Genomic DNA, 27,097 nt, shown 5'->3' on the forward strand with positions numbered 1-27,097 from the left:
AAATATTGCATATTTTTTAGATTCATTTGTGAATAAAAAATGTCGTCAATGTAACATTGATAATTTCTTTATTTTTGTTCTAAAATTTCAAATTTTTAAAAATTTTTATATTATTTATTATATTTCTTTTTGATTCTATCCAGATTTTATCATAATTTTACCAAAGTACAAAGCATCAACTATTTGATTTTATAGTGAAAACATAAGCGCTGTACTTCACGTTTTTATCCTATCGGCAAGAGAATACTGGCAATTTTTCCCTTTGATTTCAATAACTATTTGGTCGTTCTGAGTTTCAATACAAACAAACTGAATTTTTCGCACAAATGTGTGGGCAAAAAATAATTGAAATAAACCTCCGTTTCTAATTCATTTTCTATACCAAAAGTTAAATTTTCATTTCTTATTGCTCACAACAATTTACGTTTTATTCAAACGGAAATTTTAAAGATTCATGGTTCAAGTGTTGTTCTTCATTATACAAATTGCTCATTCAGAAAATATCGATAACAAAATTCAACTTCGTGTGAGTTATGATGGATCTCGGGCAATATTAAACTGGACTGGTTTCCATCAAACTCAAAATGTATATTATACAGTATATTCATCTATTGACAATGGAATTAATTGGCTTCCTGTAAGTTCATTTGATTATAACACAACACAAGAGGTTAAAGTTCTTAATGTTTATCCTGTTGGAAGTGCTGGAATTACTATTCCTCGAGTAACATTCTATTTTAAAGATGGTTCTACTCTTACAACAGAGAGGTCAGCTTCTTTAAAAGTTTGGATGGAAGGTGGTTATTACGATTATGAAGGACATTTTTCTTTTGATGCATATGGTCTTAATCCTTATACAAAAGAACAAATTATTAAAGTTACACCGAAAACAACAGCAGATTTTGAAAAAATCTTGTTAGACGAGATGCGTAATTATGATGTAATAGTTTTTGGCACATGGGATGCTAACGGACGTGAATATCTCAGTGATGAAGCAGTTGAACGTGTTAAGGAATATATTAATCTTGGCTATGGAGTTCTTATTGGACATGATGTCATAGGATCTGAATTTGGGAATGAAGTAGGACTTGGTCGAATTGCGGATATGTTTGGAATTAAGCTTGGAACACGACAATGTCAATGGCTTCCAAAATGTTCTGATGGTACCATTGATCAACATTGGGGTCATTGGTCACAAGAAGTTTTAGTTCTAAAGAGGGGACTCTTGACACAATTTCCACATACAATTTATCAATCAAATCTTTTAACTATTCTACTAACACATACATGTGATAATGCAGCATTTGGTGATGTATGGCTGGAATTAGGCACAACCAAAGAAGGTGATGTACCAGATAACTTTGATGTTGGAAGTTTTGAAGAAGTAGAAAACTATGCATGGAGCCTTTCGGGTTATTCTGATATTCGATATGGAAATCCGCATTATTATTTGACAACATATCGAAACACAGCAATGATTCAAATGGGTCATAGTGATGCTTCTTCGACAGAAGATGAACGAAAAGTTTTAGCGAATACTATTTATTATTTATATCAACGAACATCAAATCAATATTCATATGATTATTCATTTGAAGATCGAACAGCACCAACTAAACCGACCATTACACAACCAGACATAAGTGAAAGAACAGTTCAACTTTCATCCGAAGATCCGAAAGATATTTATTTATATCGCGTTGAAGGACAAACATATAATGGTGATGAAAAATTTACATCAGATATAGTATCACTTGAATATCCAACAGGAATCAAAGAATATTATTATATCATTGATAATAATCAAAGCACAGAAATTACAATCGATATGGAAAGTGAATTTAGCAAAACGACGACTGGAATTATTGAAGATATTATCAATGAAGATGTATATATTCATGCAGTAGCTATTGACATTTCAGGTAAAATGAGTGAAACATCTCATTTTTATCTTGAGAAAACACCCGATCCAACAAACACATTCTCACAATCAAATACGTATTCACAGAGTAATACATTTAGTCAATCAAATACATTTACACAATCAAATACATTTACACAATCAAATACATTTACACAATCAAATACATTTACACAATCAAATACATTCAAACAATCAAATACATTCGTACAGAGTAATGTATTTGTGCAATCAGATACATATACTGCAGATGTATCCATTACGAATACTTTGATTTTTTCGATTTCTTATTCGATGTCATTAAGTGCTTATCAAAGGTCAATTGAAGTTTCATATATAACGTCACACATTGGCGCAAGTATAATTTTCATTAAGACAGAATTTATTATCTATGATTATTCGATGATATTATTTTCTTCTTATTATAGTTTTTATATAACAACAAATTTTTATACATATAATAATTCAGATGAAATTAATGGGAAAGAACAAATTTCAAAAGGCGCATTAATAGCAATTGTTTGTTCAGCAGTAGCAATTGCATTAATTATCATTGGAATTGTTATATTTTTAATTCGTAATAAACAAATGAAAGAAAAAACAAAATCAACAACATCAAATAAAACAGAACAAAATATGAATGAAAAATATATTCACATTGATGAAAATGTTCAAAACTTAGCAAGCAATGATAATGATCAATGGTTATAATTTTCAAATGTTTTATAATAATAAAAATTTATCATTTTATTATTTTTCATTGTTCAGAGACAACTTTAACATTTTGTTAAATCTCATGTTCTGAGAACAAATAAAACAAATTTCGATGGTTATAATAAATTTAAATTATATTGTTTTTATCAATAATAAAAAAATTTAGTTTATTTTGATTTGATGAAAAAGTTTTTGTTTACGAAAAATACGTTAAGTCATATCACATAACTTTGTAAAAACTACGGTTTTGTACTGATTTCTTTCCGGTGATTAACGGTTAACGAAGAAATTTCTGAACATTTCTATAGTTTACATACCATTTGAGCGGTACATATCAATTTTCTGATGCCACTTTATGTGCCATGCCCTGTAAATAAGCCAGAATACCACAATCAGAAAGAATTAGCTGATGTTAGTGATGAAGAATTCCATGAAATCTTCCAACCAAAAAAACCTAATACTTTTTCAAAGATATATCGTGCGATCACTTTTGTCTTATTTTTAGGGCCTATTAGATTGGTTTTGACAGTTCTATTCACTGTCCTTTACTTTTTATTCACAGCTCTACTTTCACATACAGAAAGATTCTTTGATTCAAAACAAAAATTCAGGAATTTTGTCTTTAAGACAGCACACCCATTTCAACGCATTGCAATGTTCTTTGCAGGTGTGGTCAAAGTCAATATCAATGGTAAAATCGATCCCAGAACACGATCTTTAATAACAAATCATTTATCACTTTTTGATGCGCCCATGATATGTTCCATCCATCCTTTATGCTTTGTATTAATGGAATCTTTGAGAAGCGTTTGGCTTTTAAGGAAGTTTGGAGATGTTTATGGATTCATATATGTTGATCGATCAGTCAAATGTAACACAACGGAAAAAATTATTAACACTCAGAATGATCCAGAGTCACCTCCACTTCAAGTTTTCCCAGAAGGCAAAGTTACCAATGGAGATTGCATAATGGGATTCAGAACAGGAGCATTCGTGAATGACACCGTTATACAGCCAGTTACAATGAGGTACAACCAGTACTTGATAAGAGAGGACATGGCAACTGTTTCTTGGTTGGAAGATAGTATTTTAACATACTTATATCAATACTTTTCGATCCCATTTATGACCCTCAACATCAATATATTAGATCCAATAGACTTCAAAGGTTCAAAGAAAACGCCACAAGAAAGAGCAGCTGAGGTTCAACTGATTATGGCAAATTCACTTGGTTGCAAAGCAATCAAAAGAACGAACAAAGAAATATTCCAAAAACCAAAAGCTGAATAAAAATTTTCATGTTTTTGATTTTGAAGAAATTTCATTTGTAATTATGTTTAAGAATAAAAATCTGATCTGAGTGTTATTGCATAACAAAGTTTGATTTTCCAGATCTAGATTTTGAATTTGAAGATATGATTAAAACAAAAAATGAGCACAAACAACCAGGGGCCCGTTTTTGTAAAAGGGAAAGGTTTATTAATATGAATAAAAACATTTAATCTGTCTTGATTAATTCTATAGCATGGCTTTTAACCCGCCAACAACCATAGCTGCACCAACTATTTCTATAAATACGAATTCTGAGAAGACCAAGGTTCTTATTGGATATAGAAAATAAGAGCAGATTCCTTTTTTATCTGGATCGCACCACCCACAAATCATTGGCATTACTAATAGTAACCATGTGTATATGAAAAATAATGCCAATGCAAAAAAGAAGAGAAACTTATTTAGGAAAGAAATTGTTGAATGACATTTGAAGTGAAATTACTTTATTAACAATATAAAATGAAATAAAAAATTCGGAAATTTTAGTATTTAATAATAAACTTATGTCAAAAAAGATAAATTACTCTTCCTTCTTCTTTGTTTGACCAAGAAGAACCTTGTGAATATGTGGAACAACACCTGCAGATGCAATTGTAATATTCGAAAGAAGTTGGTTCAATTCTTCATCATTACGAATAGCAAGCATAATATGACGTGGTGAGATTCTTGTCTTCTTGTTATCACGAGCTGCATTTCCTGCAAGTTCAAGAACTTCGACTGTAAGATATTCAAGAACTGCAGCCATGAATACTGGAGCACCTGCACCAACACGATCTCCATAACGACCTTCACGAAGGAAACGATGAAGACGACCAACTGGAAATTGAAGTCCTGCACGACTTGATCTTGTCTTTGGATGAGCACGTTCTCCATCAACTGCTGTCTTTGTGGCTGTTTTCTTAACACCTTTCTTAGCTGGCATATAAAAAAAATGATTTTATTGTTCAAACAAATATATACCTCAATTCATATATTCAAAAAATTTTGGTGTAAAACGACATCAAAATTACCCGGTATATTATCAAAATTATTTATTAAAATTTTAATGATTTAAAACGGCAATTAATTTGAGTGAAGTTTTCACAATTTTTTCGTTATAAATTAATGGGAGTTAAATGACATTAAAATATATTCAAATTTATATATTCAAAATGCAAGGTCCTAAAATGGCAATCAATATAATTCATTCAATTTTTTCGCCATAATATTAACATTTTTTTTAAATGTCAACTAAGAAACCTGCCTCTAAGACACCAACAGAAAAGAAACCAGCTGTTGAAGGTGAAGCACCAGCAGAAACTGAAAAGGAAAAGAAGCAACGTCATAAGAAGAGGAATGAATCTTTCTCATCTTACATTTTCAAAGTTTTGAAACAAGTTCATCCAGATATTGGAATTTCCAACAAAGCTATGTTAGTAATGAACAACTTTGTCACTGATATTTTCGAACGTATTGCACGCGAAGGTGCCCGCCTTGTTGATATGAATGATCGTAACACACTTGGATCGCGCGAAATCCAAACAGCAGTTCGACTTGTTCTTCCCGGAGATCTTGCCAAACATGCCGTATCAGAAGGTGGTAAAGCTGTAGCCAAATTCAATGCAGAATAAGAAAAACGAATTTTTATATTAAAACATATTTATTAAGAAACCAAACACCCACTTCCATTTTTCATCAAATTTTTTTGGTAACCTTTTTTCATAGCCAAATCGAATAACTCTTTTATACCTTCACCTTCTTTAGCCGAACATTCCATATAATCGGCATTTATTTCATCAGCTAAATTTCGAACTTCTTCGAAAGAAACACAATTATACTTTTTAGTTTTTCTGAAATCAGCATTTGTACCTATTAAAAGTAAATTTCCATTACTTAAATATGATTTAATTTCATTATACCAAATATCTTTTGCATTATAAAAAGACAATCTATTCGCCACAGAAAAGCACAAAACAAAGACATCAATATTTGGATAAAAAAGTTTTCGAATATCTTTTGGTTCATCGTTAATTGGGATCAAATAAATATTATGTAATTTGTCGTCAAAAATTTTTTGTAATTTATAATAAATGATTTGTGGAACAACGTAACGAAATTGTTTATAAAAAAATCGATAAATCATTGAATTCTTTCCAATATTTTCATCACCAATTATATAAATTTTTATAATTGATTGATGAAACATTTTTTGATAAAACAATTTTTTTAAATCATGATTAGAATCAAACACAAATTTATTAAATAATTTATATATTGTTAACCATTTATTTCGAATGAAACAAGGAAAATTTACCGAATTGATTATTGCCATATCGAAATTTCCAAAACAATAACAAAAATATTTTATAAATTCTTCTTTATAATTATTTGTTAATGATATTATTGTACCAAATATTAACGCGTCTTTTTCATCTTGATTCTTTATACAAGAAAATGCGTTTTCGATAATATTAATAATTTTCGGTATTTTCGTTATTACTGTTATTAAATTTGATTGTAATATGTAAGTCATAATGTTTTGTAAATATTTTTGATGTTTTTCTTTTAAATGTATTGATATTTCATTATAATTTATTAAAACCTTATTCGAAAATTGTTTATAAAATTTGGTGTCTGCTATTATACTTTGTGATGATATAAAATTCCAAAATTTTATTTCTCGATATGAACTTTCTTTACATTTATTTGCAATATAACGAAAGATTTCAAATAAATTTTGATTTGTTGAATCAACTAAATTTTTTAATGATTTTTTACATGCGATAATTGATAATAATATTTCATATCGTTTAACTTTATCATTATATTCATTAGCCATACATTTTAATGCATAAATATGAAACTCTTTTTTATATATAATTGGAACTTTTTCCATATTATTTGAATTAATATTAATATTATTTAAAAATCGCATAAATGCATCAAATGGTTCATATTTATTCTCTTCACATAAATGAATGAATTTCAGATATACGCGTAAAAAATTTTCATTTTTTTCAATCAGATAATCTTTTTCAATCGGTTCAAGAATAATAATTTTTTCTCGACTTTCAATGATTTCATCACATCCTTTTTTAAACAATTCATTATTAGTAAAATATAAATCAATTAAAAATATTTTTTCTGTTTTATTTTGCTCTTGAAAATCTTTGCAATAATTATTAAAACTCTTGTAGTCTAAATTATGTAAATTTATTAGTTTATATAAACTTAATATTTCATTACCTGTTGCATAAAATGGTATATGGTTTAAGATCCTATAACCATCTTTGGTAGCAATATCTGAGTAAGAAAAACTACCATAAATTGAAAGCAAGGGCATTTGAGCATAGACATGTGATGTAAAAGCATTGCAAAAAGATTTGTAATGAATAAACTTTTTTTTATTGGTCGCTAAATCATTTAGAAATTTAATTAATGAATAATCATAATTCCGAATCTTTAGCTGTGGAATAATTAGTGTGTTAATAAATGTAAGAGGAAAAAGTTCTTTTTTTTCATGATTGTAACAATTATTAGCAAGTATAAAATGATGCTGAGTAAGAAATCTACAAGCATATTTGATGGATGCAACAAAGTTGTCGAAAACTTTTTCGAATTCTTTTGTCGTATTGGGGGTTAAGCCAGACTCAAATGTTAGTTCATCAAATTTTTCAAATAAAGAGGTTAAAAACATTGGATATGATTCATAAAACGAGCTAATGATGTGGCATGAAACTTTCGGTTCGACTTTCACAATCAACGTCACAATGATAGATGTTGCAAAATTAATTGTCTCAGGGAGAGTATAGTAACAGCAAAAAGCTGGAAACGTGACATGCGCAAACAAAATAAAATCAGTTGTTAGATATGGGAAACGACGACATATATTTTTCACAAATTGAGACTTGCTTCCTCCAAATAATTTATGTTGAATGGTTTCTTTTAGTGAAGGATCATTATGAGAAAAATTTGTTACATTTTTTGGATCTGAATAAATTTTTAATATATTTGAATATGGAAATACCTCCTTACCGAGAAAAAAACTAACTGTTATATATGCCGAAATTTGTTGATTGACAATAAGTTTTCGATAATTATAATTAAACTCATCTGATTCTTTTTTGATTTCTGCATCAAGCCCAAACCATTTAACTTGTTTTTTCAACCCCTTAATCGTTTCTTTTAAACTTTCAAGAATAACTTCATTTTCATTCATCAATTGAATGTGGGCAATTTACACAAATTTGTGTAGTACTACTTTTGATCGTTTTTAACAGAAATACCATTCGAAAAGTTGGACTCAATTTTTGAGCATCAGTTCATTGGCATTTTTGTCAGTGGGCAGCCAAAAATTTAACGTTAAACATAATTGTGACTTGTACAAGGCAATTAAATAAGTATTTTGGAGATTGCTTCCCAAAATTGAAAATGGTGATGATCGCGGATGTAAAGTTTATATATATCCGTGGGCATTAACTGATTCTGGCTGTACCCAAATACTTACTTTAAATCCATTCGAACTGGAAAGACATTATCCTACATCTGAACATTTATTTTATGTTCCGTTAATCTTAATGAATCTTAATTATACAGGAAAAGTTAAATTAACATGCATTGGACTTAACAAAGAAAATAAGAAGCCGCCAATTCTTCATTTCCAACAATTATTTGAATTTAAAGGTAGTGATTTAATTAATTGTCCACGAGTTATTCGATATTCAGATAACAAAGATTATGTTAAAATTAACATTAAACCAAATAATTCTCTTAATCATTTTTCACTTGATAGATGTATTTCATTAAATTCAGTTCCAAACAAGAATATGCATAATTATTTATTAAGTGTTAAGTCTTTAGTTGTTAATGAAAATGTAACGGATGAAAAAATATTTCATCGTATTAATTTAAACGTTGACGATCCATTTCCAATTCAAGTTGCACTTAAATATTTCCAACGACCATTACCTGATACAATACATATTTTTGCAGAACATCAATTATTAACTACGGGTGGTTTCCAATTTGATTTAGGATTTATTGCATATGATATCACATCGATTTTATTTATCCACAAAAGCCATCGATGCTCAATGATGCAGTAAAACTTGCTATTGATGAAAATGGAAGGTATAATGAATTTGGTAGAGAGATATTCTATTATCAAACTTAATCAATTGCCTCCAGAAGTATTTTGTTTATCATTCGGAGTTTCGGAAAATACAAACAAGAAATTTAATACGAAATTGGGCGCATTCTTTAGAGTTTATGATGCAAAAGATGATTTGGAATTAATGGGTTTCACTGGAAGGAAAAAAGGGCTCCATTCTTGTGTTTGGATGTTTTCCATATTTAGATGTAATGGTGATTGGGCAATAGTACCAACAATGCGTACTTACAGTGGTAAAGGCTTAGTAGGTGGAATTATTGCTCTGAATCAAAGTATCAAAGAAGACATGAAAAAAGAGAGATACTTTGATCGAATTTTAAAACAAGAAAAAGTCAATGAAAAGAGTTTTTGGAACTTTCAAACAAGAAAATTTAACTGTAAGCAATTAGAAAAACAATTTTAAAATTTAATTATTGCGGTTAATAATGGTTCTTTCAAAATAATAAATCATTTGTACCTAAAGTTGAGGCGAAAAGTTCAAAAAAAATTTTTTCGGTAAAATTGTATCAAACCAAGAAATAGCAATCGTGATAACACATAATGTATCTCTGATAACATATTTCATCTGAAGAAAATTAAAATACAATCTAAAAAATCGTCTGAATTTAATTCTAATTTATTGTGAAAAAAAATCAATAAAATCTGTTTTTTGAGATTATAGAAATTTTGATGGAAGTTTTTATCTACTAATCATATTTTTATTTCGATAATTACAGCTGTTTCAAATCTATTTTGATTTTTCGGCATGATTTCGATACTTCACGTTGATTTTTGTGTGTTTCACTCGAAATGTTGACAGAAATTCTTTTACGGTCACTTTTTGAATAATTCTAAAAGTACACAATTTTGACTCGGACACACAAAAGTTGGATGAACATTCAATTTAAACTTTATTTTCATAAAAAGTTGGTTGTTTTCCCTTAAATCCCATTCAAATGTCAAGTCCTCACTTGTGAGCAAGTAAATGAGATCTTTTCATGTCACCTAATGCTTCATGTGTGTGCCTTGGCATCCAAAATAATTTTGATGAAAACTTACATGTCACATCGAAAAACAGTTGTTACACACATTTCTAATGAAAAATTATAGGTTTTTCGTTACAACCAAACCAGATTTATATTGGAAACGCATATCCCAAATCGATGAAATATGAAGGACATTCTCAATTAATGATTACATTAATTCACATTGGCACTTTCATCCTCCTCATAAATTTCAGCAAACATTTTTTTATTTCATATAAATATTATTTTTATTCTCTCACTGAAAATAAAACAATGAACAAGCATGTGCATAACAAAAGCATTCATTACATGCCAAGTAACAAGAGAGAACTCATAAAGAGTAAAATATATTTACAAAAAATTCAAACAGCAAACAACATAAATCATTTACTGCAATGCGTTTCACTCAACAATTTCCTAAATAACAATAGAATAGGTTTTAAGCATTTCGTTTCTTCAAATTTAATAATTTCGTATTTTTATTCCAAAATAACTGCAATCTTTCATATCCTGTATAATATTTATCATTTTAATGAAAGTTTTCAATGTAATTTATCAATGAATTGCAGCAATAATATTCTTAAGTATCTACCAAAGATATTTAATGCTATAATTCCTTCTATATATTCAAATATAACTTTGTACGTATTTATATTTTTTGTTTTTACTTTCTTTTCCAAAATATATTTTAATCAGAAAAGCATTCATCAAAAAAACGAAGTTATTCTGATTTTATTGATTATATTTTTTGTTAATACAAAGCAATCATATGAAGAAGAGACAAAAACACTCACAATATCTGATTTCATTGATTATTCAAAAGATTATATGAATGATACAGAACGTGTTATAATTATTGATGTTGGCGAGATTGAAAGTAATGCATTCAGAGAATGGCCTTTATTAACAACAGTAATAATTGGAGAAACAGTTGAAAATATCGGTAGTAGAGCATTTGCATCATGTAAACAATTAAAATATGTCCAATTTCCAGATAAATTAATGGGTGGAATTGGAGGTGGTGCATTTGCAGAATGTATTTCATTAAATAACATTACAATCCGTTGCAATAGCATTGGTGGTAATGCATTTTATAAATGTACAGGACTTGAAACGATAACATTATATGAAGGCGTACGAAATATTGACGCTGATGCATTCAGAGGATGTACAAACCTTGTGAATATTTATATACCAAGTTCAGTTACTTTAATTGGGAATGCATTTTTAGAATGTACAAATCTTCAATTTATTAATGTTTCAGAAGAAAATATTGGATATTCGAATTATGAAAATGATGGCGTTTTATATAATAAAGAAATTACATATATTATTAGTTATCCGAATATGAAAAGTAAAACATTTACAATTCCTAAATCAGTCATTTCTATTATGAATTATTCTTTTGCAAGTTGTAATAATTTAGAAAGAATTTTTATTGATGAAAATGTTCAATAAATTAATTCATGTGCATTTGTTAATTGTACATCACTTCAATGTATTTATTTTAATGGAGAAATTTCACCAAAAATCCAAAATGATGCATTTGTTAATATAAATGCGACATTAGTTATGACAATAGAAACATATCAAAATGAAACATTTGGAAATATGGAAATTACTAAGGGAACAACACTTGACGAATGTCTCCCGCCAACACGCACATTCACATTGACACAAAGTGATACATTCACTAACTCAAATACATTTACTAACATAAATACATTTGCTAATTCAAATACATTTACGAAATCAAAAAATAATTTTGATTCAAATACTTATGTTAATACATTTTCGATGAATTTTACTTTTGTTAATACTATTACTTTAACTTATTCTTTATCGTTTATAAAAACTTTATCAAATTATTATACGTTCATAAAATCATATTCAGTTACTTTCATTGAATCTGAAACTAAATATATTTATGTCGATTTCATATATTATAATTATACAATTATATATTATCCGGAATATTTTACTTATTATTCGAATTTCTTTTATATTTCTTATATCGAAGATGTAATAATAAACACTGATGATAATAATACATTAATTATCATTATAATTGTTGTTGTAATTGTAATAGTTATTGTATTTATAATGATAATTATAATATTTATGATTAAATATCAAAATAAGAAGCGGAAACAAAATGAAGAAGAAATGAATATTTCAGATGAAAATAATAATAAAATTAATGAAATAGATAATACATTTTCAGTTGGTATTAATAATTCAAATATTGAAGAAGATCCATTTGCAGATGAATTCAAAGAAGAAAAATTTATCAGTCAGATATAAATAAACATATTTTAAGAACAAAATATTTTAATTTGTTTATTAATTTAATAAATACAAACTTTTGTGTTATTTAGAAAATTTTATGTTTCTTCTACTATATAATTATTACAGTAAATCCAATTTATCCAAATCATAAACACTAAAAGTAAATGATAAATTAATTAAAGAAAAAAATTGGAAATTTAGAGATATTACGGTAAAAATGCATTATTTTTTTAAAAATCAAAAGATATTCAATTTCATATAAAAACAAGATAACAAAATTTGGTTAAGATAATTTTATTGAATAGAATGTGTATACTTATTTATTTATATTTTTTAAATTTAGTTCAGTTGAAAATGACAAAAATTGATTTTCTGATTTGAAACGACCGTTTATTTGGTTGACAGCGTCTTATTTACGTTTTCAGTTGTATTGTACTTCATCACGTTTAGGAAAAAAGAATCAAATAGATGGGCTTTATCATATGCCACTTTTTTATTTCATACGAACAAATAACCTATAAAAAAGTTTCAAGCTGGATTTTATGGAAACGTTTCCATAAGATTAGAATGGAAGAAATTATCTTTTCATGTTGAATGAAAAATATTTCTTTTAAATTTTCTATAGCAGCTTATTTACTTTTATTATTGATAAATTATTTGATTGAAAGAATTGATAAATTTTGCATTAAAAGGATTCTTGGAATCATTTGGTTGAAACAAAAATGTTATTTTTACAAAAATTGAATCAAAAAAATAATAAAGAGCAGTGCTTTTAGAATTGATCAATGATTGGTTGAAGAGGAGCGAATTCTTTTGGATCCATCAAATTGTATTGCTTCACAAACGCAATAAAGTGACGGAAAGAGGTGTTCAGGTGTCCCATTCCGCCAATTTTCTTTAGTGAATCTTTGTGATGGAAATAAATATGGGCGTAAATACGAAACATTCTTCTAAAGATTTTTGAAACAATTTTCAAAAAATCTGGTGGATATGGTATGATTGGGTCATCAGGGAATATATCTGGATTGTTAAGCAATTGAGTTATCCAATCAACAAGTAATTCCATATATTTATGTGCTGGAAGATCAGTTGGCTTCTTATATTGAGCACTGTCTTCCCAATAATATTGGTAATTACCTGCTGACATATGTGGACATGATTCAGTCGTGCATTTATCCTCAACAATTGAATAAAAAAGGTTAAGCTCATTATAAAATTCGAGTGTATTCATTGAAAGCCAATCATTTACATCTCTTCCTGGCGGACATTTGACAGAAGCTTCAAGATTTTCAGATCCAAGAGTTGCTTTCAAAGTTTCGAATGCGTTGAATGCACGGTGGTTGGGAGAAACATGTTTGATAGGTCTGAATGTTGATTTTCCAAAGTTGGAGAAAAAGGCAAAAATCGAAGACATGCCCGCTATGAAAAGTGTCAAAATGGCTTTAATTCAAAAATTGAATTTTTGTGATGAGAACTTTTGCGAGGTAAAGCTTTGTTTTTTAGAAAATTTCTTGCACCAAGTCATGGGTTGCGAATTTGTACAAAAAGAATGTTTGAAAATATTAAGTAATGCCTTGATTTTGAACTTCTGTTTATAATTCTAATTTAAAAAAAAAGCATTTTGAAATTATCAAAAATGATCATAAAAAAATAATAAAATATAAACACGTTAGCTTTATATATTACGATATGCAAGATAATTTATTTTAAATTCTTGACATTTAATTCAGTGGGAAATGAAAAAAATAATTTTTTTTTTTTTTTTTTTTTTTGATTCTATACGACCGTTTATGGTTGATAAGATCCTAATTTGTTTTTGAACAATTACATTAATATTTCGCGATTTAAATAATCAAATACATGGATGAGCTAGATCTAGAAAATCATGAAAAGAAAAACATAGCAACATGAGTGGCTGTTAAAATTCATTTGTTTGATCCAATTTGGAAGCATTGTTGTGGTTTTTACTTTATTATACTAAAGTTATAATATTTTATAAAAAATTGTGTGTGCATTTTTCTTTTTTAGGTGGAAACATTACAAATCAACGGAAATTATTAGAAAAAATGCATTGATATTCTGAATAATAATTTATTACCAATAAATCTCTTTATTTAGTTTATGTAAATGCATATCGCTTATGATTAATTCTTCAATTAAAATTTAATTAAAATTTTGATTAATTCTTCAATTAAAATTTAATTGAAATTTTGATTAATTTGACTATAAAATTTTCTTGATTATTTTTATTTTTTTAGAGCTGCATTGTATTTTTATTCGCTTATGATATTGAATATATATTAAAATATATGAAATGATCAAAAACTTCTCTAATCGACACCTTTGTTCATTACATTTTAATATATCATTGAATAAATACTATATGAATTTAAATATATCTTTAATTATTATTTTATGAAAAATCAGAATTATTATATCATTATTTCGGTGAGATGTTTGACCCAAATTTTTCATCAATTAGAATAAAGCCTCAATTCAAATATTGAATAACGGTGGGAAAAAGCGAGATTTAGCCCTCAGAAAATTGAATGATCACCGTTTCGTGCATTATATAATTTTAGAATCATTCATAGTTCGATGGAATCCTTGAGAAAGACTATGTCTCTCCAGATAGCTAAGGTAGAAGCTAATCTTTTCGTAGAGAAAAACCGTAAAAACGAAGACCCTGAATTTATTTCGGCTTATGATCGATACAAAGAATCAAAATCTCAATTTCAAAAATTATCACATGCAATAAATAAGGTATTTGAAAGGTTGAAAGCATCAGTAGACGCTGAAAAAACAGCAAAGGTTTATTTTATGACCATCTTACAGCCAAATATAAGTCAGCCAGTACCAGAAATGCATATGGACACCGAACTACCAAATTGTATTTCATCACCTTTAAATGAAATTAAAATTATTTTTAAAGATTTTAAGTCATTAAAAGATAAAAGGAAAAAGTTTCGAATATTACTCAAAAAAGAACAAGAAGCCTTAGCGCATGCAGAAGAAAAAAAGAAAAATGTTCAAAAACATCAAGAAGCTGTTCGCTCTCTTGAAGAAAAATATCAAAGTTTTCATCAACAATTCATTTCATCAATTAACAAATTCACTCAAAACAAAGCAGCGATTTACCAACCACTTTATAATGGATATAAGCAATTATTACATGAAATAAGTATCCAAACAGAAAAGGCTTTACTATGCGAAAATACAACTAACCTTCACTCAGCACAGCCACTATCACGCGAAAATTCACAAGCTCAGATTGAAATGCAAGCTCCAGTCTTAGCAAATTATCAACCATTAATCACATTACCAGAAGTTCCAGAAAGAAAAGAAAACTCACAGCCTGTGGTACAAAGCGAAATTGTCACGGCTGATATTAATTCCGATTTCCCACTCATCCCAGATAATATCAAATTTCCATCAGTCGTTCCTACCATTCTTCCGACTCCTCCTGACCAAACCCCTTCTAAAGATCCTGATTCAGGATTAGCAGCGCTTCAAATTCTTAATGATAATCAAAATCAATTTCCACAAGAACAAATGAAAGAAGGACAGTTTGAAGACGCGTTTTCAACACCTCCTTCTACGTATCAAACCAAATTCCGAGAAGAAGATCTTCTATTATTTATGTAAAAAAAAATTAGATATATATAAACATAACAATTTATGAACCATGAACTATCATTTCACGATTAATTTTGTGCATTTCTTCTTCCAGAATTTTTTTATTTTGCGGAATATCATCCGATAACTCTGAATAGATGTGATAAACGTTCTCTTTGATGTCCAACGGGGCACCCCGGTCGACGATAGATTTCAATTGAGGGAAAACTTTTTCATTGATGAAGTTGCAGCCAAAAGTTTTCGACATTGCTAAAATTGCTGACGATGATAAACATCGTGTGTGAAGACATGGATCTGATAACTTCCCGGCAATTTTATCAACAAATTGTAATACAACTTGATGTAAGTTTTGATATTCAAGGAATTTCTCGATAATCTCAATCGCAGTTCCTATATTTCTCCAATTGTTCGTCTTGAACTTGTTATTAATCCACTTAACAATTACATTTATGTCGTTCTTAGTGAGCAGATTATTTACATATGGAACAAGACAACTTAAGCAAGCATCAATGACAGAACTTTGATCTTTGGACTTAAGAACTTGAATAAAACGTACAAATTTGCTCGGATCAGCAGCTCCACTTTCGAATAATTTTGGCAATAAACTAAGTGCTGAAACAATTATAATGTCATTTTGTTGTTTAAGAGCACTCTCAACTAAGCGAATAAACATTTCGTCTTTTGGAGAAATTTCAGGTAAAATCTCATTTGCCTTTTCAAATGACATTGCGCGAATAAAACCCATATTATCCTTCAAAAATGAGAGAAAACATGGAATAAATTCGGGAAAAGAAGTAATGAACGGTCCAATATTTTGAAGAAAAGCAAAACGAACTTTCCATGATGAATCTTTTGACATTGCAAGGAAAGGTCGTGGATCACTAATAAGTTGTGGGTAATTGGACGCTACTAACAAAGAATGTGTTCGGATACGTGCATCTTTGTCAGTGACAGATGGAACAATAATTTTGTTAAATAATTCTTGTTTGTTTTCACTGTAATCAACAATGCCAGAGAATGAATCTATGATAGAAATTTTTAGAATGATGACTTTTGTGTTGTATAATTGTATATAATGTTGTATAAGAAAATCAAGATTTTTGGCTGAAAGCTTTGGTGCAAGTTTTATAGTGAATGGTAAAATGATCGAAAGAGAATCTTCACATTCACTATCAAAAAGTAGAGAGAAATATGGAAAGAACTTTGTTTGAATAAATTTATCGCTACACATTTCCAAAAAAGAATCACTAAATTCCATAATTTCTTTTGCTATTGAACTCCCGCCTTCTTGCATTATTTTTCTTAAGAGAATTAGAAAAGATGTTAATACTAATTCATCGACTCCTTTGAAAACAAGACAATTTAGATTTCTAAGGAGAACCCTTGTCGAAAATATGTCGCCGAAATCACAACATTGCAAAAGAAAACCAATAAGTTGTATTCTATTGGAAGATGTATAATTTTTTGTAATCTCTGGCAAGTTGTAAAACAGTGTAATACATGCATCTGGGTTACGTGCAATAATGTCCTGAATAAGCATGTGCTGTTGATTCATTTGCAAGTTTTCCAAAACTTGCGTGGACATGAGATTTAGTGGCCCCAAATTTAACGATTAAAACAGATTCAAATATCAAAAACAACGCTATCATTAATACAAAAAATTGAATACACCAGAATACAAAAACGACTCAAGCCGCTGTCAAACGCCAAAATATTATACTGAATTACCGTCATTAAAAGTGCCAAACGATAAAATCAAATTCAGTATTTTACAAAATGTTTTAGGCACGCTGAAGAATAACTTTAAATTTATAATTTAAGATATAAAAATATTGAAAATATTATATTAACAAGCTTTTTTAAGAAAATTTATAATAAATATTCAAGCGTTGTCAAAGCAATTAATAAATTAGGGATTTAAATAAAAAGTGGTTTACATTAAGCATCGTGTATCACATCCTATTCTACCCACTAAACCAGTTCAACTTATGTAATTTCAAGACTGTGATTTGTCAATAACTGCACACAAAGATGAAATGATTTATATTTTACATCAAAAAATTTTTCATAAGTTTATGCAAAAGTTTGATCCAAAATCTGGAGTACGTTAACAAGCACTTTTATACTTATCTCATGAGCAAACAAGAAAAAACAAAAACAGTACAGCAACTCAAACGCGAAATAAAGGCTGTTAAAAATGAGATTCGCTCGCACGAAAATAAGCTTAGGGAAGTTGAGAAAGAATTTTTAATCCAAAAAGACGAAACAGATAAACTTGCACAAGATGCCAGGGACACACGTGACGCTGCTATGGAAGCAAATGAAAAAATCAAATTAAAGTTAAAGCAATTTGATATCGAAACCAGAAAATTAAAACAAGACTTTATCACAGAAAAGCAAAATTTATCAACAAGTCTTTATGATATTAAATACGAAAGAATGAGAATTAATAAACTCACTAATTTAACAGCACAGAAATTAAGTATTCTTGAAAATAAAATACAAGCAGAAATTGAATTACTTTTAAAAACAGAAAAAAGGGAAAAGCAAGAACTCGAGTTGTCGTTGCTCGAGCTACAGAGTCTTGAAAGTGAAGAGCATCGTTTGATACAATTAATTTGTGGTGTTAAACCGCCTGATTTTACAAAACAGAAACTTATGCAAATTATACAAGAGAACATGTCACTGAGGCCAGCGGTGCCTCCTCACAAGCTCGATTCACAAATTAGAACACTCAAAGCACTCATGACAAAACTTCGAATGGATATTGCAAAACTTCAACTTGAATGTTAATAAATAATTCAAAATGTTATAAATTGGCAAATAAATTTTAGTGTGTAAAATATTTTTAATGAAGTTGTAATTTGTCTTTTCTTTTTTCTGATCGCTTTTTAATGTTTCGGTTTTTACTTTTTGATTATATCGTTGTGACTTTTTGAGAATAATTAATTATTCAACATCTTGACTATCAAATATCTTGATTTTTATTCAACTACACTCTTTATGGTTGGTTTAATATTCATCATATGAATTACTTTCTTCAAATTTTTCCTCTTCTTCTTTCCATTCAGTTTCACTATCATCTGTATAAAATGTTTCAATTGTATCAAGTACTAATGCTAAAACTTCCTTCATTTCAGGAGTTGTATCAATTTCTTCAAATTGAATGTTGTAATTATTTTCAATATTAATATCAGTTGCAACAATAGATGTTTTCTGAGTGTTATTTTTGGATATAAAATCATAATTTGGTGGTTGTAAAATGCTATTTTGTAACTCGCCTAATGTATAATATAATGATGGATTTGGTACAAGTAATGATTGAAGCGAAGGATAACTTATACGATAATTTTTGTTTATTTCTTCAAATGATACAAATGCACAAGGGTAATTATTTGCAAAACATATTAATTGATCTATATCAAAATCATCTTTTAAATTCCTTTGAGTAATAAACATACTACAGATATTTTGTGGAATTAATGTTTTTAAATTTTTTATTTTTTCCATAATTCCAATGTAATCATTTTCACCATGTTTAGAAAAATCATTACTAAAAAGTCTATCCAAATCTATTTCTGGTTGAATTATCATTCCTATTTTTATTTTCATAATATTACTATATAAAGAAAAAAATGTTTCTTTGTCTTCGATTTTTGTATCATCACATGAAAATAAACAAATAGTACTATTCCTATAAAGAAAACGTAAAAGATCATTAATATCTTTTTCAATCATTCTTTGTCCATTTAAATTTAGTACTGTTAATGATCCAATAATGCTAATTATTTCCATTAATATATCAAAATTTCCAGAAAAATTATGAACATTATCTCCTTTTAAAGATAGACTCCAAATTTGTCCTTTTGGAATATTTTCAACTAATTGTTTTAAATCATTAGCATTATATGGATTAAATATTCTGTCAAGTGAAAAAAATCGAAGTGAGTTTCCAAAAATAGAAACAAAATCATGTGAAAATGATGAAATAAATTTATTTCCACTCCAATCAAGTTCTCTAATGCATTTTATTGGATCAAAATTCTTCATTTCTTGAAAAACCATTAACCATTGATCTTCTTCTATAATAATATCAGAAAGTATTAATGATGTTGGTGTTGTATGTTCAGATAAAAGTTTTAAAAGTTTTCTAAATATCAAATAATTAAATTTACATTTAGATAAATTTATTACTCTTAAAGATTCAGGAATCTTTAATGAATTCTTAATGATTTCATCAATTCCTGAATTAATTAACCTAAGTTCATAGAAGTTAGGATTATTTGAACTCCCATGAATATTAAAAGGAGATAACCAATTTGATATAGAATAAACTTGAAGAAATCTACAATGTTTCTTCACTAAATTCATACCATTTCTAAAAACAATTTCGCAATCTTTTTCAAATTTAACACTATCAAATTCAAGCATTTCAAGTGTTCTAAAGCACCGATAATAAAGTAAAGAATTAATAAAAGATGTACATGTTTTTAATGTAAAATCCATAGATATAAATGATAATCTTTGAATTTCACCTGAAAATGATTCAAAATGCTCAAAAAATTTTATAAATAAATTATCAGGAAATTTACAATCTATAAAAATAAGGTTAATTGGTCTTGAAATATTTAAAGTTTCAAATTCAAATTGTTGAGGATAAAGAATGAAATAATTTTTGAAAACAATGGTTTGTATCATATTTTGTTTTTCAAGTAGCTTTCTTATAAAAAAACATACATATGCAGGCAAAAATTCATTAAAAATAATTTTTCTTAAAGAATGAATACTAACAATTGGAAATAATAAACAAGTGGTTCTTGAAGGAGGTATATGTTCTTTATCAAGCTGAATATAATCGCTATTATTGATATCAACATTTTTAAATAAATTTAATAATGATCTATTTCTAGATATTCGAAATCTACAACAAAGGCTTAAATATCTTGTAGAAATTTTATAAATAAAATTTTCTTGAGACTTTTTTACTTTAAATTTATTTGGGAATGTTGTAAGTTTAAATTGTGTAAGACAATTATCATATACATCTAAATGAGATGTAAGCAAACAAATCACAATATCATTCGCATGTTTACATGAAATTATACATTGTTTATCCCCATAAAAAATTACCCTTTTTTTAGGAGAATGATATTGTATTTCTTTAATATCAAAAATGGATATAAAAATGAGATGTGATAAACCATTAGATAAATATCCGCTTCTTAAAAACAATATTCCTGAATGATTAACAAATACATATCCAGAAATCTTTTTCTCATTTCCTTGTTCATATACAAAACATTTTTCAGCAAATAATGTCTTTAATAATGAATGTTTATATTGTTCTGGAATCATTTTTAATACAGATTCCTTTACATGTATATTATTACACATTAAACAAAAAACCGATTTTTATGATATATAAAATGATTTTTATTTAAAAATGTGCTTTAGATTTATGTCAAAAAATTAATTAATCATCATTTGTCAGATTATATTCTTCATGAAGTTCTTGTATCTTTTTATGTTCCATTTCAGCTAGGTGACCAAGTATTAACTGTCCAATGTCTTTAGTTTCATTGTATTTATGTAATCGATTCATGTGATCATTAAGTTGCTTTTGTGTAGGAAATTCATCTTTTCGAAGCATTAATGAATCAACTTCTTTGGAGAGACTATTGATTTTTATTCGAAGATCTAGAACTTGTTGAATTAAAGTTTTTCGTTCATTTTCCTTTAATGGAGATTGACATTTCCTTGTTGTAGTCTTCTTTTTCATTGAATCTGGTACAAACCAATAAACGTTTGGAAGATTTGGAATTTCTTTGATCTCCCCTGTTCGAATTAATGTTTCAAGGCGATCATTTGAGAACATTGGACCACAGTACTCTTGCAGTTCATCAAGAGTAAGCGGTGCGTGGGCTGCTTGTAGAGCTGTAAGCATATCCATTGCAGTGTGATGCAAGTGTGAACTTCATCTTGAAATTGAATGAACATCAAAAATTGAAAAGTTTATTCATGCACTTTTTTATAACCAAAGCTAAACCAAAAAATGTAAAGAATTTACAATTTTTTTTTAGTAATAACTGATAACTAAGGCTTGCATTTTAATATAAAATTCACAAACTGTATTCAATTTACTGTTTTAAAGGAATAACAATCTTTTTCATTAATATCATTCTCTTTTTCTCTAATAGTATTTGAACTATATCTATATTTTTATAGTTTTCAGATATAAAAAAATGAAACGAACCACATATTGTCTTACTTTGAACAGATTCAAATTTGATATTTTTAGTGATTTCAATTTTTTGAAAATTTTAGGAATTTGATAAGAAATACATTAAGTTCAACTACTGCTATTAAAGTTCTTATATCAAATTCTGAAAAATAGGTGTCTGCTTGCAAAAAGTTATTCAAAAAATTCGAAAAATTTGTAACGTTTTGGGCCGCCCCGTTCTTTGCAACATTTGAAGAAACAACCCAATTAAATTATTGTCACTTTTTATTTGCTAACAATAAAAAATAAGAAAAATCAACCAAAAAACATTTTTAATGAAAATAATAATAAACTCAATCTGAAGATCGAAGGAGTTAGTATATATTTGAGAATATTAGGACTAAAAGAAATCGTAGGAGAGAATTTTGCTTATAACTATATTTGTGTTATATAATCTTCTCTTGAATTTGTGCCAAAACATAGAGACATAATATCACTTTTAATGAGAAGTAAATCAAATCACTGACCAAATATCTATTCAAAATAAATGTAAAGTTAAGAAATTTCATATCGGCAACCAAAAATGGAATTGATTTCGTATACAGCAGTCGCAAGAGGCGGTATAATATTAGCAACTCACTCAACAGATGGATCTGATTTTGAGCGAGATATTCAGAAGTTACTCGAATCTCCATTTGTTCGAAATGAACAAAGGAGAATGAACCATTTCATTTTTTCATTTTATAAAGGTGCTTCTTTATCTTTTATTTGTGTTTCACCAGCAGAAGTCAATCGCCAAATACCACTTAAATACCTTGAAATACTATCAAATAAGTGGAATCTTATTATTGGAGATAAGGGAAATACAGCTGGCCCACACTCTTTGACAAATCAAGCTAGAGAAATATTTGAAAAATCAATTATCCAAGCAACAGAGACAATATCTAAGACAGAAAAAATCAAAAAAGATTTAGATCATACACAAAAAATCATTACAGATTCGTTACATATGGCTTTAGAGCGTGGGGATGATCTTCAGCATTTGTCGACGCATACAGAAGACTTATTGGCTACTAGTGAAGATTTCATGAACCAGGCAAACAACCTAAAAAACAAAATGAGATGTGCACGTATAAAGTCAGTAATAATCAAAATAGTGTTGTTGATAGTTGTTGCATACATTTTAATATCTTTCTTTTGTGGTGGATTAAGGCTTAAAAAATGCTTAAAGTAAAAAGTACAGAATATAGCTTTAGACTTCAAGTGCAATATTTATTTTTGGTTATTGAAGAGGGAAAATAATTTGCATAAAAGAAACAAAACCGTTAAAAAATTGACAAACGATAATTTTCGGTTTTAACTCTTTGCTAAGTTGCGTAAATTTATTTCTTTTTCTTTGTTTTTTACATGGCCAAAGTTTACAAGTTTTATATACTAAAAAAAATTATCTTGGCGTTTTGTTCAAATTTAAATTTGTAATGAAATAGGATCTTTATTTATCATCAGAAAAATATTTGTTACACAAAACATCAAAATTGAGGTTATTTATATGTGTAGATTTATAATTTCATTTGTTGAATAAGGAATTGAAAGTATTCGTTTTTGGGTTGCAATGCCGTAAACGTATTCGCCACTTTTTAAATAATGGACAACTTTTTTTAAACAATTTTGAGGTTTGTTTTAAAATTGAATTAATTATTCAAGATGAGCATCGAAGGGAACGCTGTTAAATTGGTCCTCCTTGGGGATTCAGGTGTTGGAAAAACAAGTATTGTAACCCAATATGTTTCTGGTTCTGCTCCCGAAAATGTCAACCCAACAATCGGTGCTGCTTTCGTAACAAAAGATGTAACAATCAACGACCAACAACTTGAACTTTTAATTTGGGATACAGCTGGACAAGAAGTTTACCGTGGATTAGCACCAATGTATTACCGAAGTGCTTTGATTGCAATCATAGTTTTTGATGTTACAAAAGCAGAAAGCTTTGACTCAGTCAGTTACTGGATCAGAGAACTCAAAACTAATGTTGAAGAAAATATAGTTATTCTTGTGTGCGGAAACAAGACGGATCTTGAAGATAAAAGAGTCATTGAATTCCAAAGTGCGAGCTCAATGGCTGCTGAAAACGGTGCACTTTATGCCGAAACCAGTGCATCCACAGGCTCTGGTGTTGATAGAATGTTCCAAATGGCCATCAACAATTTATTACAGAACAAAGGCAATGTTATAAATGACGGCAAACCAAATGGTGGTGTTAATCTTAAAGATGATACAGGAGGCAAAGGCAAGAAAAAGTGCTGCAAATAAACAGAACTTGAAAACAGTTTTTTTGGGTTAAATTGAAAACAAACTAACGGTTTCTACACACAAATAATTATAAAAGTCATAGAATTTTTTCAATTGAAGACAACATCGAAAAAGTGTATCGTTTATGCACGAAAAAATATGAACGAAGAAGAAGAAGAATATCATCCAAAGCCAACGTTATTTTTTCGTCCAAAGCTCAAAGAAAAGAAAGAAATGACAAGTTCAAAATCCACAAAGTTGGATAATGTTAATCCACCTGTTGATGAATATGAATCTGCATTAATTGAAAATCAACAATTAAAACAAATCCTTTCAGCACTAGAATCAGAACAAAGTCAAAACATTGCAAAGCTTGAACAAGAATTAAAAGAGAAGCAAGCACGGAATGAAAAACAAAAAGCACAATTTGATCATCAAATTAAATTATTGAATGAAAAAATTGCATTACAAGAAAACAAGATCAAGGAGCTTCAACAGGCCTCACTTTTATCAGATGATTCACAAGAAGAAATTAATATTGATACAAATATTCAACTTTCGCAACTACAACAACAAAAACTTGACGAAGAAAAAAACATATCTGAACTTGGTTCATTGCTTATTGATTCACAACAACGTCTTAAAGACATTCGTGAAAAAGTCAAATCATTACCACAACACAAAAGCATAGAAAATGTCCAAATTTTCAAAACTCAATTAGAGCGCGAAGCCAAAAACAAAATTAATCACTATCAAATTCAAATAACAGCGCTCGAAACTACTGAAAAAGAACTCAATGCAAAACTTCTTTCACTTATCGAAGAATCCGAAAAACTTCAAAAAGAAAACGTTTCGTTATTTATGCGATCACAACAACTCGAAAAGAGTGTAAACGTTGCGCGCAAAGATTGCTTCAAAATGAAGAAACAAATCGAAGAAAACGGTTTAATGGTAGATCTAGAGTTTGTGAAGACGAAAATCAAAAATGCCGAACAACAGAAGCAAAGCGAAATCAACAAAGTGAGGAAAATGTTACAAAATAAGTTGGAAGAAGTGAAAAAGCAAAATGAAGATCTTCAAAATGAGCTAAATGAAAGATGCTTAGTAATTGAAGAATTAAATAATAAAGTTAGTGAGTTGACACAGCAAGCGATTGATGCAAAGGAGTTTAGTAAGGGCGAAATTAGAAAATTGATGTTGAAACATAAGAAAGAAATAAAGGTGTTGACTCAAAAATTTCAAAATTAATGGCGTGGATGGAAGAATCTACGTAGATGATATAAGGGATGCATTCGAATTTGGCGAACGAAATTTTTCGTTTTTGCAATCAAAAAACGTATTTTTTTGAATTGATAACCGTATTCTGACGGTTATTCGAATAGTTTCGCCCGTTTTGCAATGGTGGAAATGAATCAAAACGAAACAATACCAGAAAGCGTTCTAAAATACATACGAACAAGATCAAATCGGAACGAATCATCTCGGTTTCCTCATAAGCTTTGGACTTTATTAAATTGGTCAGATAAAAATCAAAAACGTGGAGAACTTTGTGGATGTGGCTGGATAACAGACACTGAATTTTTTATCAAAAAGAGTAAACTCTGCGAAGTTCTCGAAATCAAAATTAATACTCTTAATGTCAATTTAAAAACATTAGGATTTCATCCAACACGTTCTCGAACGGGAGATATCACATATTGGGAAAACAATGGATTTTCTAAGACCTCTTGTCCGCAAGACTTCGAACGTATTCGCAATAGTCGTTGCAAGCCACTTGCTTTGAAAAATCTTTTAACATCTGCAGTTTATCTTCCACTTCTTGAACAACTCCAACTATTTATGATGGATCAGCCTTCCATTAATCTTTTTAAGAAGGAAGTTGTTCAAGTTTGGGAATCATTAGTTGGTCCCAAACTTATATTTGCAGTCGAACTCAATGACTTCCAAAAAGCATTGGTTGGGCGCTTTGAGAAGCTCGGCTTTTACCCTAGCAAATCATTATTTCCCCAAGTCCTCTCACCAAAACTTCCGAATGTAATTGACATTTTTGACTTTGCGGTTTTTTTAGCTCGCTTTGGCCCATTTGAGCATGCCGTGATTAAGTTGTTCCAGTACCAAACAGTTCTAAATGAGATACGACCCGATTTTTTTATGTTTAATACGCCATCGTTGACAAGTTATTTTTCGATGACATTTCACAACTGCTTTCGATTTCAGTTGGCACAGACGGGTGAATATCACTGCTATAACTTGCCAACGGTGAGTTCGACTTCCGGGTTTTTGGCTGATGAGGATGGCGCTATTTATCAATCTTGGAAATTAATGCTGCAACAAAATTATTTCCTGGCAACACAAAATGTATAAACTTGTTTGTTTTTTGCGATTTTTTTGTTTCATTTTAATGTTTTAAATAAATTGAGTTACAATTTTAATAATATGAACTAATTCATTTGGTTGTTGTGGAATAATATGGAATAATATTAATGAAATAAATTAATTTGTATTGCAAAAGCTTGTGCACTTTTTCGTAAAGTTGTTTTTAA

The 27,097-nt window shown here is 28.7% G+C and overlaps 12 protein-coding genes across 12 annotated transcripts; 8 read left to right on the top strand and 4 right to left on the bottom strand.

The window, feature by feature from the left end:
- Nucleotides 1-454: 454 nt before the first annotated feature.
- Nucleotides 455-3,925, top strand: GO595_007802 (Acyltransferase family protein; the record flags this gene model as incomplete). Its single annotated transcript, XM_067921306.1, has 2 exons — nucleotides 455-1,998; nucleotides 3,052-3,925. 2 exons carry the CDS (start codon nucleotides 455-457, stop codon nucleotides 3,923-3,925), a joined length of 2,418 nt encoding a protein of 805 aa, XP_067772032.1.
- Nucleotides 3,926-4,487: 562 nt separating this feature from the next.
- Nucleotides 4,488-4,889, bottom strand: GO595_007803 (Histone H2A; the record flags this gene model as incomplete). The annotated part of the gene is made up of 1 exon (XM_067921307.1): nucleotides 4,488-4,889. One exon carries the CDS (start codon nucleotides 4,887-4,889, stop codon nucleotides 4,488-4,490), a length of 402 nt encoding a protein of 133 aa, XP_067772033.1.
- A 301-nt stretch (nucleotides 4,890-5,190) lies between these two features.
- On the top strand, nucleotides 5,191-5,577 carry GO595_007804 (Histone H2B; the record flags this gene model as incomplete). The annotated part of the gene is made up of 1 exon (XM_067921308.1): nucleotides 5,191-5,577. The coding sequence occupies one exon, from the start codon at nucleotides 5,191-5,193 to the stop codon at nucleotides 5,575-5,577; it is 387 nt and encodes a 128-aa protein (XP_067772034.1).
- A 7,604-nt stretch (nucleotides 5,578-13,181) lies between these two features.
- On the bottom strand, nucleotides 13,182-13,823 carry GO595_007805 (MOB kinase activator-like 1A; the record flags this gene model as incomplete). The annotated part of the gene is made up of 1 exon (XM_067921309.1): nucleotides 13,182-13,823. One exon carries the CDS (start codon nucleotides 13,821-13,823, stop codon nucleotides 13,182-13,184), a length of 642 nt encoding a protein of 213 aa, XP_067772035.1.
- Nucleotides 13,824-15,007: 1,184 nt separating this feature from the next.
- Nucleotides 15,008-16,054, top strand: GO595_007806 (uncharacterized protein; the record flags this gene model as incomplete). Its single annotated transcript, XM_067921310.1, has 1 exon — nucleotides 15,008-16,054. The coding sequence occupies one exon, from the start codon at nucleotides 15,008-15,010 to the stop codon at nucleotides 16,052-16,054; it is 1,047 nt and encodes a 348-aa protein (XP_067772036.1).
- Nucleotides 16,055-16,085: 31 nt separating this feature from the next.
- Nucleotides 16,086-17,630, bottom strand: GO595_007807 (uncharacterized protein; the record flags this gene model as incomplete). The annotated part of the gene is made up of 1 exon (XM_067921311.1): nucleotides 16,086-17,630. One exon carries the CDS (start codon nucleotides 17,628-17,630, stop codon nucleotides 16,086-16,088), a length of 1,545 nt encoding a protein of 514 aa, XP_067772037.1.
- A 548-nt stretch (nucleotides 17,631-18,178) lies between these two features.
- GO595_007808 (uncharacterized protein) lies at nucleotides 18,179-18,838 on the top strand (the record flags this gene model as incomplete). The annotated part of the gene is made up of 1 exon (XM_067921312.1): nucleotides 18,179-18,838. One exon carries the CDS (start codon nucleotides 18,179-18,181, stop codon nucleotides 18,836-18,838), a length of 660 nt encoding a protein of 219 aa, XP_067772038.1.
- A 2,680-nt stretch (nucleotides 18,839-21,518) lies between these two features.
- Nucleotides 21,519-21,995, bottom strand: GO595_007809 (DNA repair protein SWI5-like; the record flags this gene model as incomplete). The annotated part of the gene is made up of 1 exon (XM_067921313.1): nucleotides 21,519-21,995. One exon carries the CDS (start codon nucleotides 21,993-21,995, stop codon nucleotides 21,519-21,521), a length of 477 nt encoding a protein of 158 aa, XP_067772039.1.
- Nucleotides 21,996-22,848: 853 nt separating this feature from the next.
- GO595_007810 (Vesicle-associated membrane protein) lies at nucleotides 22,849-23,499 on the top strand (the record flags this gene model as incomplete). Its single annotated transcript, XM_067921315.1, has 1 exon — nucleotides 22,849-23,499. The coding sequence occupies one exon, from the start codon at nucleotides 22,849-22,851 to the stop codon at nucleotides 23,497-23,499; it is 651 nt and encodes a 216-aa protein (XP_067772040.1).
- A 470-nt stretch (nucleotides 23,500-23,969) lies between these two features.
- On the top strand, nucleotides 23,970-24,575 carry GO595_007811 (small GTP-binding protein; the record flags this gene model as incomplete). The annotated part of the gene is made up of 1 exon (XM_067921316.1): nucleotides 23,970-24,575. The coding sequence occupies one exon, from the start codon at nucleotides 23,970-23,972 to the stop codon at nucleotides 24,573-24,575; it is 606 nt and encodes a 201-aa protein (XP_067772041.1).
- Nucleotides 24,576-24,713: 138 nt separating this feature from the next.
- Nucleotides 24,714-25,802, top strand: GO595_007812 (uncharacterized protein; the record flags this gene model as incomplete). Its single annotated transcript, XM_067921317.1, has 1 exon — nucleotides 24,714-25,802. The coding sequence occupies one exon, from the start codon at nucleotides 24,714-24,716 to the stop codon at nucleotides 25,800-25,802; it is 1,089 nt and encodes a 362-aa protein (XP_067772042.1).
- A 159-nt stretch (nucleotides 25,803-25,961) lies between these two features.
- Nucleotides 25,962-26,918, top strand: GO595_007813 (39 kDa initiator binding protein; the record flags this gene model as incomplete). Its single annotated transcript, XM_067921318.1, has 1 exon — nucleotides 25,962-26,918. The coding sequence occupies one exon, from the start codon at nucleotides 25,962-25,964 to the stop codon at nucleotides 26,916-26,918; it is 957 nt and encodes a 318-aa protein (XP_067772043.1).
- Nucleotides 26,919-27,097: the final 179 nt, after the last annotated feature.

This window comes from Histomonas meleagridis (assembly GCF_020186115.1).
Source record: "Histomonas meleagridis strain 2922-C6/04-10x chromosome Unknown contig_59, whole genome shotgun sequence".
In the NCBI taxonomy this organism is placed as follows: Eukaryota; Parabasalia; order Tritrichomonadida; family Dientamoebidae; genus Histomonas; species Histomonas meleagridis.